This window comes from Sciurus vulgaris, assembly GCF_902686455.1.
Source record: "Sciurus vulgaris genome assembly, chromosome: 2".
Classification (NCBI taxonomy): domain Eukaryota; kingdom Metazoa; phylum Chordata; class Mammalia; order Rodentia; family Sciuridae; genus Sciurus; species Sciurus vulgaris.
In genome coordinates, this window is record NC_136462.1 from 23792315 (window position 1) to 23807351 (window position 15037).

Sequence of the window (15037 nt, forward strand, 5' to 3'; positions counted from 1 at the left end):
CAATCTGAAGTCCTTTTCTGACATTTCTTCTAACATACTGTCATTGGATTCTGTTACTATAGAATCTAGATTTGTTTGGATCATTTTCTTCCCTTGTTTTTTCATGTTGTTCATGTATCTTCCCCTTTAGCAGTGCAGATCTGGGGTATTGCAGATTTCCCCCTATAGGCTTATAGTGGCCCTATAGGTTTCTAAAACCCTTTCTTTAAGGGTGGATCAATATTACTAGTGCCCAAATCAGACACTGTGCAATCGTAGACCAAATAGCCCCTATGGGGACAATAACAAAATTGTCATAATAAACAAAGTGAGTTCAAATATTATCTTTGGTAAAACAAACAGGTTTGTAATAAGGTCTGCAGTTTCTAATGGAGGACAAAGAGGATGCAGAGGGATTTAGAATATGGCTGTTAATGGGATTAGAAAAGAATAAAAGGGTGAGAGTGTAATCAAAAGAAATTGGATGTTAGCATGCAAAAAAGGGAGAAAGAGACTCTGAGGGAACAGGTAAACAAAAGGAAAAGAGAGCAAGAAAAGTAAAGAAATAAAAACTTAAATTTTTTTAAAAAGGAGAAAAAAGAAAATCTACTGTATAGCAGTCATATACTAATGAAACCTCCCAGTGTTCAGTAGCCTGATGCATGAGAAGTACCTGACAATGAGCTTCAAGCCTCCAGCAGGCGTCTCAGGATGGGATTTGCCCCACCCGAAGATCAGAGCTAAGGCTTCCAGAATTATCCAAGATGGCGGCTCTGGCTTCCAAATGTGTTGGCAAATGGGGAGCTGCAGCTCAGGGGAGGACGTGGTCAGCTGGAGGTCCTGGAGATGGGATGCAGTTGGTCTGGCAGGGGTCCTGGAGTTCCTGTGTGTTTGGTGTGGTTGTGAGATCCTGGAGGCCACGTGCAATCAATCAGTCTGGGGTCCCGGTGATAGGGCGCAGTCCGTTGGTCTGGGGGTCCTGGCAGCAGGGAGCAGTCAGTCGATGTGAGGGCCCCAGAGGCAGGAAGTGATTGTTCGGGCTGAGGGATCCTGGAGATGGGGCTCAGTCAGTCCGGCCAGGGTTCCTACGGGGCCTGGCTGTTGTCTCAAAATGGCGGCAGCCACGTGTAATCAAACCTGCAGGTACTGTGAGAGTGAACTTCCAAGCAGCAGCAGGCAGCTGGTGCTCCACTGGCGGTTGGCAATCAGTTTGCTGACTGTTGTGGGACGATTGGGAGGTGAACCTCGAGCGTTGGGTGATGGATAAGGCAGGTGATGGGCAGGCGAGAGGCAGGCAAATGGCGGATGATAGATGTCTGACAGTGAGCAATCTGCTCTCAAAAAAGGCGTAGATATGCTGGCAGACTGCAGGTCATCACAGCAGACAAATGGGTAAACATCAGGGGATCGATAAGCAGCAAAAACTGCCTCACCGAGAAACAGATATCCTCTGCTTGAATCCTCTTGCTTCCCCTCTAGCAGTGCAGATCTGGGGTATTGCAGATTTCTCTCCATAGGCTTATAGTGGCCCTATAAGTTTCCAAAACCTTTTCTTTAAGGGGAGATCAATATTAGCAGTGCCCAAATCAGACACTGTGCAATCCTAGACCAAATAGCCCCTATGGAGACAATATCCAAATTGTCATAATAAACAAAGTGAGTTCAAATATTATCTTCGGTAAAACAAACCGGTTTGCAATAAGGTCTGCAGTTTCTAATGGAGGACAAAGAGGATTCTGAGGGATGTAGAATGTGGCTGTTAATGGGATAAGAAAAGAATATCTTCATCCTTTCTAACACTTGCTATTACCAGTCCTTTCAGTAGCCATTATGACAGGTGTTGATGTTATCATACTCATTTTGGTTTACCTTTGCATTTTCATGATTACTAATGATAATGAACATCTTGTTATATGTTTGGGGCTGTTGCATATTTTCTTTTTTGAAATGCCAGTTTGCATCTTTTTCTTACCTCTTCCTTTTTTACTATTTTTTATTAAAATTTATTTTTTATTTTTTATTTTTACACACTGCTTACTTTTTATTGCATTGTTTGTTTTTTTGTGGGAGGTTTTTACATGTTTTTACATCAGCACTTTGTCAGTTATGTGTATTATATATGTTGTCTTCCACTCTTCAAGGTATTTCTTTTCATTTGAAAGACTTTCTTAATGGGTCTTGTGTGGACTTTTAATCTAGTTCAATTTTCAATCTTTTCTTTTGTGACCAGTGCTCTTTTGGCCTGTTTAAGAAATTGTTCCTTGTTAAGATCATTAACATAATGTCTAGAAGCTTATTGTCTTAACATTTCACATTTAGGTCTAATGTTTATTTCAAATTGACAGTGTGAAGTAGGGGGAATACATTTTCTATGGCTCTTTAGTTGTTGCAGTTTCATTTATGGGAAGGACCACACTTGCCCTGTTACTTTACAGTCCAGTCTTTGTCATAAATCAAATGCTCATACGTGCAAGAGTCTGTTTCTGGAGTCTTTGGCCCCTGGTTTCTTTCTATATCTCAGGGCCAGTGTCTTACTGTCTTGGTAAGTTACTTTACAGCAAGTTGTGATGTAGGTAAATAAAATGTTTCTAAAGGTCAGTTTAGTGAGAACCAAAATCTTTACATTATTGAGTTTTACAATTCATGAACACAGCATATCTTTTAAATGTTTATAGCTTTCTTTTTTAGCTTCTTTACTGACATATTATGGGTGTATGGCAAATGGTTCATTGTTTAAGTATACAATTTGATAAGTTTTTGCATAAGTATATATATACCTGTGAAACTATCACCACAATCAAAATAATGACTTTCATCACCCCTGAAATTTCCGCCTCTCTGTTCTTCCCTGACCTTCTCCTACCTGAAACAACTCAAATTTAAAATAAGCATTTGCTTATTTTTAAAACTGTGACTGTGTATATTTAAGACATATAGCATGATATAATTGGATATATGTAGCTAGCAAAATATAAAAGTGTAAAATAAATAGATGTATCCATCATAACTCACAGTGAGCTTTCTTTGTTTTGTTTTTGTGCCAGAAAGTGGTGAATTTCACATATAAAACAATTTTATTACCTATAAATGTTATGTACATTAGATTTCTAAGCTCACTCATCCTATGTATTAATTATTTTGGATTCTCTGACCTACATCTCCCCATTTCCTGCACCCACCTCTCAACTGCTACTTTGTCTTCTTTCTCTGTATATTTGAAACATTTCCTCCTAGGTTCCACATGCAGATAAGATTATACAACATTTTTCTTTCCATGGGTGGCTTATTTCACTTAGTATAGTGTCCTGAAGTCTCATCCATGTTGTGGCAAATTGCAAAATCTCGTTTTTTTAAGGGCTGAATAATATTTCATTGCATATATGTAGCAATTTTTTTTATCCATTTGTCTATCCATGAACCATTAGGCTGTTACCATATTTTGGATATTCTGAGTATTGTTGCAATAAATACGCCCCAAGTGCAGATATCTTTACAAGATGGGGTTTTCATTTCCTTAGGGGTTTATGCCCAGGAGAGTCATATGGTACTTGTATGGTAGTTGCATTTTCAATTTCTTTAAAACCTCTATACTGTTTTCCGTAATGCCTGTGCCAAGCTACCTTCTCTTCAGCAGTGTACAGAAGTTCCTTTTCCTCTATACCCTCACCAACTTTTGTTCTCTTTGGTCTTTTTGATAATATCCATCCTAATGGGTATTAACATATATCTGAATACTTTTGATTTTCATTTCCCTAATGATTGAGGTTGATTACCTTTTCACCTGTTGCTCATTTTTATGTCTTTGGAGAAATGTCTATTCAGGTGTTGTGCTGATTTTTAAATTAGATTATTTGTTTTCCACTATTCAGTTCAGTGAGTTACTTCTGTATTTTGACTATTGACCCCTTCTCAGCTATATGATTTGCAGATACCATTCATAGGTTGCCATTTCATTTTGTTGACTGTTTCTCCTTTTGGTTTGATACAGTTCTATTTATTCATTTTTGCTTTTGTAGCCTGAACTGTGGATGTGATTAACCAGGAACCTTTTCCTTTGGAGGCTCTTAACTCTAGTTTTTTATCCTTTCAGCTCATAAATCCTTTGAAAATTTCTGCAGCTTTTGTGTCTTAACTGCCTTTTCTGAAATGGTTTGATGTTTCAGGGGGGAAATGTGGCCCTAAAAGATGAGCTGACCTCTCTGGGTTCCTTCTTCTCTTGCATTTTTGTCTCATGTATTCTTATTTTTAGCTCTGCAGTGCCTTCAAATATTTTTACTTAAAATATTCTTTCTAGTTTTTCTAGTTATTTTTAGTAGATAAAGCACCTGAATTATCTAATAAGTCATTTTTGGAAGTGAAGTGAAACTCCCTAAATCTTTTTTTTTTTTTTTTTATATATATCAAATTCTATTATATTATTTGCTGTTTCTAATGCACAAATTTTATTGAGTTTTTCAGCTGCTTCATGAGGTTTCTTTCATTTGCTGTGTAAGTAAGCAACTTGTGAGCATGCTTGTAAAAAGGCTTTGATCCAAACTCAGGTATCTTCCACATTTTGCTGAGGTCCTTGGAGACTTTAGTGAGCTATGGTTATGTCTGGTTATAATGTCATCTTTTTTTTTTATGTTAGATAGTTGAGATTGTTTGAATTTGGGATTTGATAATGCTAATTACAGAGCATATATTATTTTTTTAAGTTTTGCCTTTCACCACATGATGAAAAACCCAAATGAACAAAGTTATTTCATTTGAATTTCTTTCACATAGCAAATAAAACTAGTCAATATTATCTTACATGTATTTGAGAGTCTTACTGGATGTGTAGCAACTGAGTAAAATACAGATTTTATGACTCACTTATTCCAATTGAAGTCAGCGTTTGCATTTTATATTCTTTGATGTATTGTATTGTATTTGTGAATTCATGATAGCATGCTGTCAAAGAAGCAGTTTTCTTATTTGAGTGTTAAATTTCTCGGAGTCTGCAACTCTTTTCTCCCTTCCAGTTTAAAGTTCAAATAAAATTAACAAAGTGATGCACATTCAATTCACTGTGGAAAACTTTTAAATAGTGTACAAAAAAGAAAGTGGAAATAAATGACTTCCTCTATAAAGTTCTCTTTCTACTAGTATTCACTGTTTTTTTTTTTTAATTTTTTAGGCTGTAGCTCAATTGTTGGCTGTTTTTTTTTTTTTTTTTTTTTTTTTACATACCAGGAATTGAACCCAGTGGCACTTGACCACTGAGCCACATTCCCAGCCCATGTTTTTTTTTTTTTTTCCATGAGACAGGGTCTCCATAAGTTGCGGAGGCTGGCTTTGAACTTGTGATTCTCATGCCTCAGCCTCCCAAGCCACTGGGATTATAGGTGTGTGCCACCATGCTTGGCTGTGGTCTGTTAAGTACCTTTATTGTATATTATTCTAAGGCTACAATTGTTTATCATGTATTATCTTGATAACTAAAATATATCTTGAAAGTTTATGGGAAACATTTTTCTTCAAGATACAAAAAAAAAAAAAAAAAGAAAAGAAAAAGTATTAGTTGCTGTCACACTTGCCAAAATCTAATTTGTTAATATTTGTGAATCTTAGTTTTTTTTTTTTTTATTTGCTTATTTCCAACTGCCCATTGGAAGGGGGTAGTTATTATTTTTAGAGGATGTTATTATAAATATTTTTTGTTAACACTTAATTGTGATAATAACTAACAAACATTGCATGGACCTCACAGGGGAAATTTTATTGGTTCATTAGTTCTTTAGATTTTACCCAGTTGAGTGTGAGATGAGCACATATTAAATTTGATTATTTATGTAGAAGAAAGTCAATTTTATTTTAGTTTTAATAGAGTCACTATTAAAAAGTAAACAGGTCGAGATTTTTCTGGACTGGTTGTTCATTAATAAGATACTGTAAACACTACATTTAGTATAATATGGGTATTGTATAGATAACAACAGAAAGATATATACCAAATATTTATTCAAGTGGATTTTATACTGTCAAGTATTGTTAAAGATTGGAAGAATCAACCTATTAGAAAGTTAGAATACAGTCCCACTAACAAAATGATTTTGTTTCACTTCTTTTTGTTAACTAGTAACTTTAAAAATCTGTCCAATTTTCATAATTGTTATTTTGCTATTTTTATAACTAAATATGGAAATTGAGGATTTTTGACTTTGTAGTATACTTAATTGATACTGGCTGCTGATAAAAATTTTTTTTTAGTATTAGATGACATTATTAGCATTTTTTCTTTGATCTCAGAAATAGAAAAATGAAAAAGTATTAAATGCTTTCTTTAAAATAAGAGTTATTGGGAATTATCTCATTACTCAAAAGTTACAAATGTCATTAGGTATCAGAATCCTCACCCCTCTCTTTAGGACTGTTTTTACTTGCTCCTACTTTAGTCTTGTCTCAAGAAATGGCATGACATTTCATTCATTGGCTCAAGCTGGTCACCTGAGATTCACCCTAGGTCCTTTTCATTACACCATTCTTCCCATACATTACAAATGCTTTTTAGTTTCTGAAATCTTGCCTGATTCTGTCTACCTCTAGTACTTTCCTCAGAGCCCTCACCAATTCTCAGGGGTTCACCGCAGTGACTCCACTTAAGTTGATCTCTCTACTCCCTTCTTGCCCCTGTGCTCCCCCCAGTGGCCAAATTATTTTAAAAAATAGTGATCACATTGAATTATCCCCCAACTTTAAAACACCTTACTTGGGTTTCTTTTGTTCAAAATTCCTCACAATGCCTATATTATCTGACTTTCTTGATATACCTTGATTTTATCACACTTATTTCTATATCAGAGACTTTTCAGGGTCTTTTCTTTTCCCAAAGTTTTGCATGATTGATTTCCTCTGGTCATTTAGGTCTTCAGTGAAAAGATACCACTCGAGTCCCTACCTCTCCCTCTTTTTAGTTACATAATTTGTAGCATACTAAACACAGTGCTCTGCATATTGCCTTTTTGCGCTAATATATTTTTGAGGTTCAAGATTGCTTCATATAAGGATCTAATGTGCTTTCTGTTTTCTTTTAGTATTGAGTGAATATGTCATAACTTCCTTAACTTGTAGGGGTGGAGTTTTAGGTGGATTCAGTCTTTTCCATGTATACACAAAATTGCATGAGCAATTTTATACATGTACCATTTTGAACATAAAAAAAGTATATTGGTGAGACAAATTTCTAGAAGTGGCTTATAGGATTAGAGTTTGCATTTACAATATGTTAGGTATAGCTCAATTTTATAATTAGAACTTTCTTCTTTTTTTAAGGTATGATTGACATAGAGTGGAAGGCATATTTATCTTTATTTCATGATGTTTTGTTTATGTATGTATTATATGATTACCACAGTCAAGCTAACATAGCTATAACCTCATAGTTATCATTTTGTTTTCTGAAAATATTTAAGATATACTTTCTTAGCAATTTTCAGGTATATAATACATCATTATTAATTGTAGTCACCATGCTGTGAAAATACATGGGCAAAAGTTATTCATCTTGGCTAACCAAAATTTTTTTTTTCTCTTGAAATCTTTATCTCCTACTGTAACCCCCAGCCTCTGGCAAACATCATTTTAATGTTCTGTCTATGGATTTTTGAATTCCACATGTAAGTGAGATCATATAGTATTTGTGTTTCTGAGTTTGTCTTCTTTTACTTAACATAATTGTTCTCCAGGTTCAACCATGTTATTGTAAATTATAGGATTTCCTTCTCTTTTAAGGCTGAATAATATTCCATTCTCTGTGCTTAACATTTTAAAAAAATCCATTTATCTACCAGTGCACATTTAAGTTGATTCTTTGTGTTGGCTATTGTAAATAATGCTGCATTGAACATGGGGGTGCTTTACTTTCTTTGAATATGTATCTACAGGTTGGATTGCTGGAAAATATAGCAGTTCTAATTTTAGGAAATTTCTATTTTGAGGAAATTTCATCTGTTTTCCATAATGGCTATATTAACCTAAAATCATACCAGTAGTATATGATGGTTCCACTTCCTTTACGTCCTTACATACACTTGATATAATTGTCTTTTTGATAGTGCCATTCTAACAGATTGGAGATAATATGTCATTGTAGTTTTACTTTGCATTTAAATTGTATTTCCATGATAATTAGTGATGTTGAGCATTTTAATTTTTTTCTATTAGTTGTTTCAGTTTCTTATGTATTTTTTATACTAACCCCTTATCAGATGTGTAGTTTCCAAGTATTTTCTGCTATTCCATAGGTTGTGTCTTTGCTTTGTTGATTGTTTGCTTTGATGTACAGGTGTTTTTCATTTTGTGAAATACAGTTTGTCTATCTTTACTTTTGTTGCCAGTGCTTTTGTGGTCGTATCCAGACCACAAAAAATTATTAACCAGACCAATGCAAGAACCTCTTTTCCTGTTTCCTGTTTGTAAGAGGTGTTTTATGGTTTCTTGTCTTGGGTGTAAGTCTTTAACCCATCTGAGTAGATTCTTGTTTTATATAGTGAGATAAAGGTACCTTCTCATTATTTTGTATGTGGATGTTCATTTTCACCAACATCATTTATTGAAGAGACTGTCCTTTATCCTTTGCATTTTCAACATGTCTGTTGAAGATCTATAGATTGTAAATGAATGGATTTATTTCTGGGCTCTATATTCTGTTTTGTTAGGCTAGGATTTTTTTTTTTATTTGTTCTAATTAGTTCTATATGACAGTAGAATGCCCTTTGAGACATAATACATAAATGTAGTATAACTTCTGGTTATACGTGATGTAGAAACACACTAATTGTGTGGTCATATATGCACATAGGTAATAATGTCAAATTCATTCTACTGTCCTTCCTACCCCTGTACTTCTTCTCCGCCCTCCACTCCTCTCTGCCTAGTCCAAAGTACCTCTGTTTTTCCCTAGCCTCTCTGGTTATTTGTTTTTATGCTAGTACCATGATGTCTTGAATACTATAGCTTTATAGCATATTTTGAAGTTAAGGTAATACCACCAGCTTTGTTCTTTTTACTCAGGATGGCTTTGTGTATTTGGGGTCTTTTGTAGTTTCATATGAATTTTAGAATTGTTTTTTATCTGTGAAACATGCTACTGGAATTTTCATAAAGATTGCATTAAATTTGTAGATCACCTTGGATATTATGTGTAGATTAATAGTATTAATTTTCCTAATCTGTGAACATGAGATCTGTTTATATATGATTCCAAGTTCTTTTTTTTAAATGTTTTGTTGTCTTAAGTTTATAGATCTTTTGCCTCCTAGGTTAAGTTTATCCTTCATATTTTATTTTGATGTATAGTAGATGGGGTTATTTTCTTGATTTTGTTTTGAGAGGATTTGTTATTTATAGAAATATTACTGATTTTTGTGTGTTGAAGTTTGATTTTGCATCATTCTTAAATTTGTTTATTAATTCTAACAGTAGTTTTTTTTTTCTTTTTTATTTAGGTAGAGACATTAGGGTTTTCCATACATAAGATTATGACATCTGCAAATAGTGATAGTTTAGCTTCTTTTATGTGTCTTTTCTTTCTTTTTCTTATATAATTGATCTAGGACTTCTTGAACTATCTCAAATAGAAGTGTAGAGAGTGGGCATCCTGATCTTACAAGGAAAGCCTTCTGTTTTTCACTATTGAATAAAATCTTATCTGTAGATTTGCCAAATAAGACCTCTATTTTTCTGACATTTGTTACTTCCACGTGTAATTTGTTCAAGTTTTTTTATCATGAAAACATGTCAGATTATATCAGATGCTTTTTCTATATCTATCAAGATGATGAAATGATTTTTATTCTTCATTTTGTTAGTTTGACCTACCACATTTATTGATTTTCATCTTCAGTTTTTTTTGCAAAAGCTTGAGAAGAATTGGAATTAATTCTTTTTTAAATGTTTGGTAGAATTCACAAATGAAGGCTTCAGATTCTAGGCTTTTCTTTGTTGGAAAAATTTTTATAACTGAGTCAATGTCCTTTATTCATTATTGGTCTGTTCTATTTCTTCATGATTCATTTTTGATAGTTTGTTTCTAGAAATTTGTCCATTTCTCCAAGGTTATCCAATTTGTTGGTATTCATAGTAGTCTTTTATGATCTACTGTATTTCTGTGGTATCACTTGTAATGTCTCCTCATTTATTTCTAATTTTATTTATCTGAACATTCACTCTATTTAAATTTAGTCTGGCTAATATTTTGTCAATTTGGTTTATCTATTTAAAAAAACAACTTCCAGTTAAATTGATCCTTTACTTTTTTTTTTGCCTCTATTTCATTTATTTCTGCTCCGATTTTTATTATTTCCTTCTTTCTACTTATTCATTTTTCTAGTTCTTCTCATAACCTGATAGGGGTCTTTTTTGTTTTTGTTTTTTTTTAAATGTTGGCCTCTCAAAACATGGCAGTTTGCTTTATCAGAACAAGCAAGCCAGAAGAGGACCAGTGAGAGGAAAAGATAGCAAGTTGAAAGCCAATTTTTTGTAACCTAATCATCAAGTGAAAGTCAAATGTTTTTGTGCTATTCTCATAATTAGAAGCAAGTTCCTTGGGACAGCCTACCCTCGGAGGAGGGAATTACACAAGTACATGAATATCTGGAATTAGGGATCACTGGGACCCTGCTAGAAACTGTCTAACACAATTAAAAATAGAATAATGATCAAATAATCCCACTTACGGGTTATGTATTTTCAAAGGAGATGAAATCAGGAGTTTGAAGAGCTATCTGCATTCCTGTGTTTGTTGCAGCAGTATTAACAGTAGCCAAAATGTGGAAACATGGAAACAACCCGTGTTTATTAGTGCAGAAAAAGGAATGGTGACATTCACACACATACACAGACACACATACACAGACACACACACACACACACACACACACACACACACACAATCATTATTTAACCTTACAGAAGGAAATCCTGTCAACAGAATTTTTGCAACAATGTGGATGAACCTGGAGGGCATTCTAATATTGTGCAATCTCATGTAAGTTTGGAATCTGAAAATTCTCATTCATAGCATCAGAGGGTAGAATGATGGTTGCAGAGGTGGAGTGGGGAAATGGGGAGATGAAGGTCATAAGGTATGAAGTCTGAATAAGTTCTAGAGATCTAATGTGCAGCATAGTGACGATAGTAAATAACACTGTGTAGTATGCCTGAAATTTGCTGGGAGTAGATCTTAAGTGTTCTCACCACAGCACACACACAAATGGTAACTAAGAGAGATCATGGGTATGTTTGTTAGCTTGACTGTGGTAATTATTTCACAATATGTATGTATATAAAAACATCTAATCATGTTTTATTAGAATTGTTACTAAAAGGTGAGACTTCTCCATATATAACTGTATAACGTGCTAGCTACGTGAAGTTGGTAATGTGTGCATAATTTTGGATTGTCATTTTGATGTGTGGTTATAGTTATATATGTACATAGGGTAATAATGTCTGATTCTTACTACTATTCTTCCTATTTCCAAATCCCTCCCCTCCCTTCAGTCCCCTCTACCTAATCTAAAGTAACTCTATTCTTCCCTAGCCTCCCCTCCCCATTGTAAACTAGCATCCAAATATCAGAGAAAGTATTCAGCTTTTGTTTTTTTTGGGATTGACTTATTTCACTTAGCATAGTATTCTCCAGTTCCATCCATTTACTGGCAAATGCCATAATTTCATTCTTCTTTAAGGCTGAGTACTATTCCATTGTGTATATATACACTTCAGTTCATTTATCCATTCATCTTTTGAAGGGCACCTAGATTGGTTCCATAGTTTAGCTATTGTGAATTGAGCTGCTATAAACATTGATGTGGCTGCGTCACTGTAATATGCTGATTTTAAGTCCTTTTGGTATAATCCGAGAAGTAGGATAACTGGGTCAAATGTTAGCCCCATTCCAAGTTTTTTGAAGATTCTCCATACTGCTTTCCATAATGGTTACAACACTTTACATTCCTACTGGCAATTTCATTGTTCTTGATGAATTGTATTAATAATTATTTTTAGTTTTTACTTTCAATCATTCTGTATTTACTTTTAAATTTTAATGATGGGAAAATATACAGAACATAAAATTTACCATCTTAACCATTTTAAATTGTGCAGTTAACAGTGTTAAATACATTCATATTTTTCTGCAATTAATCTTTAGTACTCTTTTCATTTTGCAGAAATGAAACTAGATTATGATTAAGGTATAATTCTCCAGTGCTCTTGTCTTCCTAGTCCCTGGCAACCACCATTTTAGTTCTTGTCTCTATGAACTTAACTGTGCCAAGTGTGGCGTCTGTCCTTTTGTAACTGGCTTATTTCTCTTAGCATAACATTTTCATATTTCATTCATGTTGTAGCATTTGGTAACACTTTTTTTTAAGGCTGAATAATAATTTATTGAATGGTTATACTACATTTTATTTATTCATTGATTGTTGGACCAGTGGGTTTTTTTCCCCCATTTTTTCACTATTAAATTATGACCAGTATTTGACCAGTATTGTGAATGATGCTGCCATGAGCTTGGTTGTATGAATGTCTCTTTGAGACCCTGCTTTTAACTTTTTTGGGGGTAATCGTTTTTTTTTTTATAGTAACTCCACTTTTCCATTCCCATCAGTGATGTTCCAGTGTTCTGGTTTCTCCACATCCTCTTTTAACAGTTTTATTTGAGACAACCATTCTAATGCATATGAGGTGGTTTTGTATTTATTTTTTCTGTTGCTATATATATTTTTATATTTAGAATGAGTAATGAAATGTTTTCATTTTGTAAAAACTGAGTGCACAACTTTTTTTTTCTATTCAAAATTGTTTTCTATTATAGCAGGTGGTATATTTATTTTGGATGCAATAGTAACTTGTGGTATTAAGGTTGATTACTGGGATTAATTTGGAACTCATTGCTAAAGAGTATTTACAGTTTTTAGTAAAGTATTCTTACTGCTATAGTAAATTTCTGTATTATTTTGAAGCACAAGAAATTGAATGCCCAAGACTTATCATTCTTAGTAAATCTAAAGTGCTAATTTTTGGATATACTTTTCCTCAGCATTTATTGATCAATTAAACTTATGTTTACCTATATTTTTTAAAAAACAAGTTGACATAATTTGCCATAAAAGTAATCTGCTTTATGTGTATAATTCAGTGATTTTTAAAAAAGTAAACTTACAGAATTGTGCAATCATGGTAGAATCTGCTTAAAATTTTGACCATCCCAATAAGATTCCTCATGACCAGTCCTTTCTTGACTCTTTGTCAAATGCAGACTTGGTGGCAAAAGATTTTTTTAAATAATTGGGCCATATTCATTGTTTCTTCAAAATGAATACTGAATGTTTTTATTCAATGTGTCCTGCACCTATCCAAACATGCACTGGCAAATGGTGTAAATTTCATTTAGGGGCTATATATAATAATAAATGTGAAATGTGTTTGAATTTGAACAACTTTTAGTAAGGAAAATCTTTTGTCAGAAAAATTTCTTCATGTTCATTTTAGATTCCCAATTAAACACTTTTTAATTTGACTTTGGCTTTTTATCTTTTAGAGCTTACTTATTTGAGCAAATCACAGTTGAAAACATTGACAAACTGATGAAAAGTTCTTTTAATTATTTGCTGCACATAAACATCAATACCTTCCTACGCAGGTCATGCACATGGATAATAAAAGTGAAAAAGAACAAATGGATAGTTTATCATTAATTGGATACTAAATGCATTTGTTGGCAGAATTGATATTTTTCATTCAATCACCAGAGGGCACTCTTTTCTAGTACATTATTCTTAACTGAGCAATTGAATTATTGTAGTTTGAGACATTTGAGGCCTGTTACTGGGATCCAAATGTGGATTAATTGGAGACATATGACTGATTTTTTTGGGTAGCTATCAGTTAATGTTTTTTTGGCAGGGGGCTGGTATTTTATTGTCATTAGAAATGATTCCACAAATAAGTCAAAATTAAATGCTTTAGACAGTAAGGTATCTGGCATAAAATATCTCCTCAATTTGGTCTCTCACTAGTTCTATAATGTCACTGTTTCTCTTTATTTATATTGAGGTTTCAGATCGGGTGGAGCGACGGCTTCAAGAAATACAGAGAGAGATGCGCACTGAAAGAGAGCTGGTGGAAAGACGTCAAGATCAGTTGGGAATCATGTCCTTGCAGTTACAGGAGGTTTGTGCGAAGTACTTTCTTGGAATGTAAATCTTTAATTTAGGTAGCTATTTAGACAATGTTAAAATGGATTTTATTCTTTAGTTGCTGAACTTGACAATATAATCGGCCCTAGGAGAAGAAGTATAGCATATTGGTTGTATGTATAACCAGTATATATCCATTTAGTTTAGTGTAAGAATCAGCCTTTACTTGTTTTGTACTTTTTATTTGCGTGACCTCAGTCATTTTTTTTTTTTTTTTTTTTTTTTTTAAACTCTGTAGGTCCTAGTTTTCTCTGTGGAAAATGGAAATAATAACATGTGCCTGATCAGGACAAATGAGTTAATGGAAGTAAAGCACTTAACCCAGTGGGTGGCATGTACCTAAAGGAATGTTGACTGAAAGTGGAATTACTGTTCAACTATTTGGGGCATGGCATGGACTAGACCAAGGGACCCTCAAACTGTGGTCCAGAGGCCAAATCTGGCTTCTTACTGTTTTATTGTAAATAAAGTTTTATTGGAATACAGCCACCCTTATTCATTTACATATTATCTATGAGTGCTTTTGTGACACAGTGGCAGAGTAGTTGTAACAGAGACTGTCTAGTCCATAGGGTTTAAACAATTGACAGTGTGATCCTATACAGAAGCATGCTAACTCTGAATTGGTTTATCATCAAACCAAATTGAAATGGAGAATGTTACCCTTTAGGTATTTTGTTTTGTTTTGTTTTGAAATTTCAGATTTATGATAATGTTAAAATTAGAACAAAGAATTTCTGCATAATCATTACTTGAATTCCCTTGATATTCAAGTCTTACCAGACTTACTATTTTTCTTTGTCCATGTATGTATATATTTTTCTAAA

The 15037-nt window shown here is 33.6% G+C and overlaps 1 protein-coding gene across 13 annotated transcripts in view; it reads left to right on the forward strand.

The window, feature by feature from the left end:
- Positions 1-15037, forward strand: part of CEP128 (centrosomal protein 128) — a 418511-nt gene that overhangs the window by 57868 nt on the left and 345606 nt on the right. For all 13 annotated transcript variants that reach the window (XM_079128040.1, XM_079128046.1, XM_079128049.1 and 10 more), the window contains one exon: positions 14068-14184. In XM_079128040.1, coding sequence (XP_078984166.1) covers positions 14068-14184 — 117 coding nt within the window. The remainder of the gene's footprint in view (positions 1-14067; positions 14185-15037) is intronic.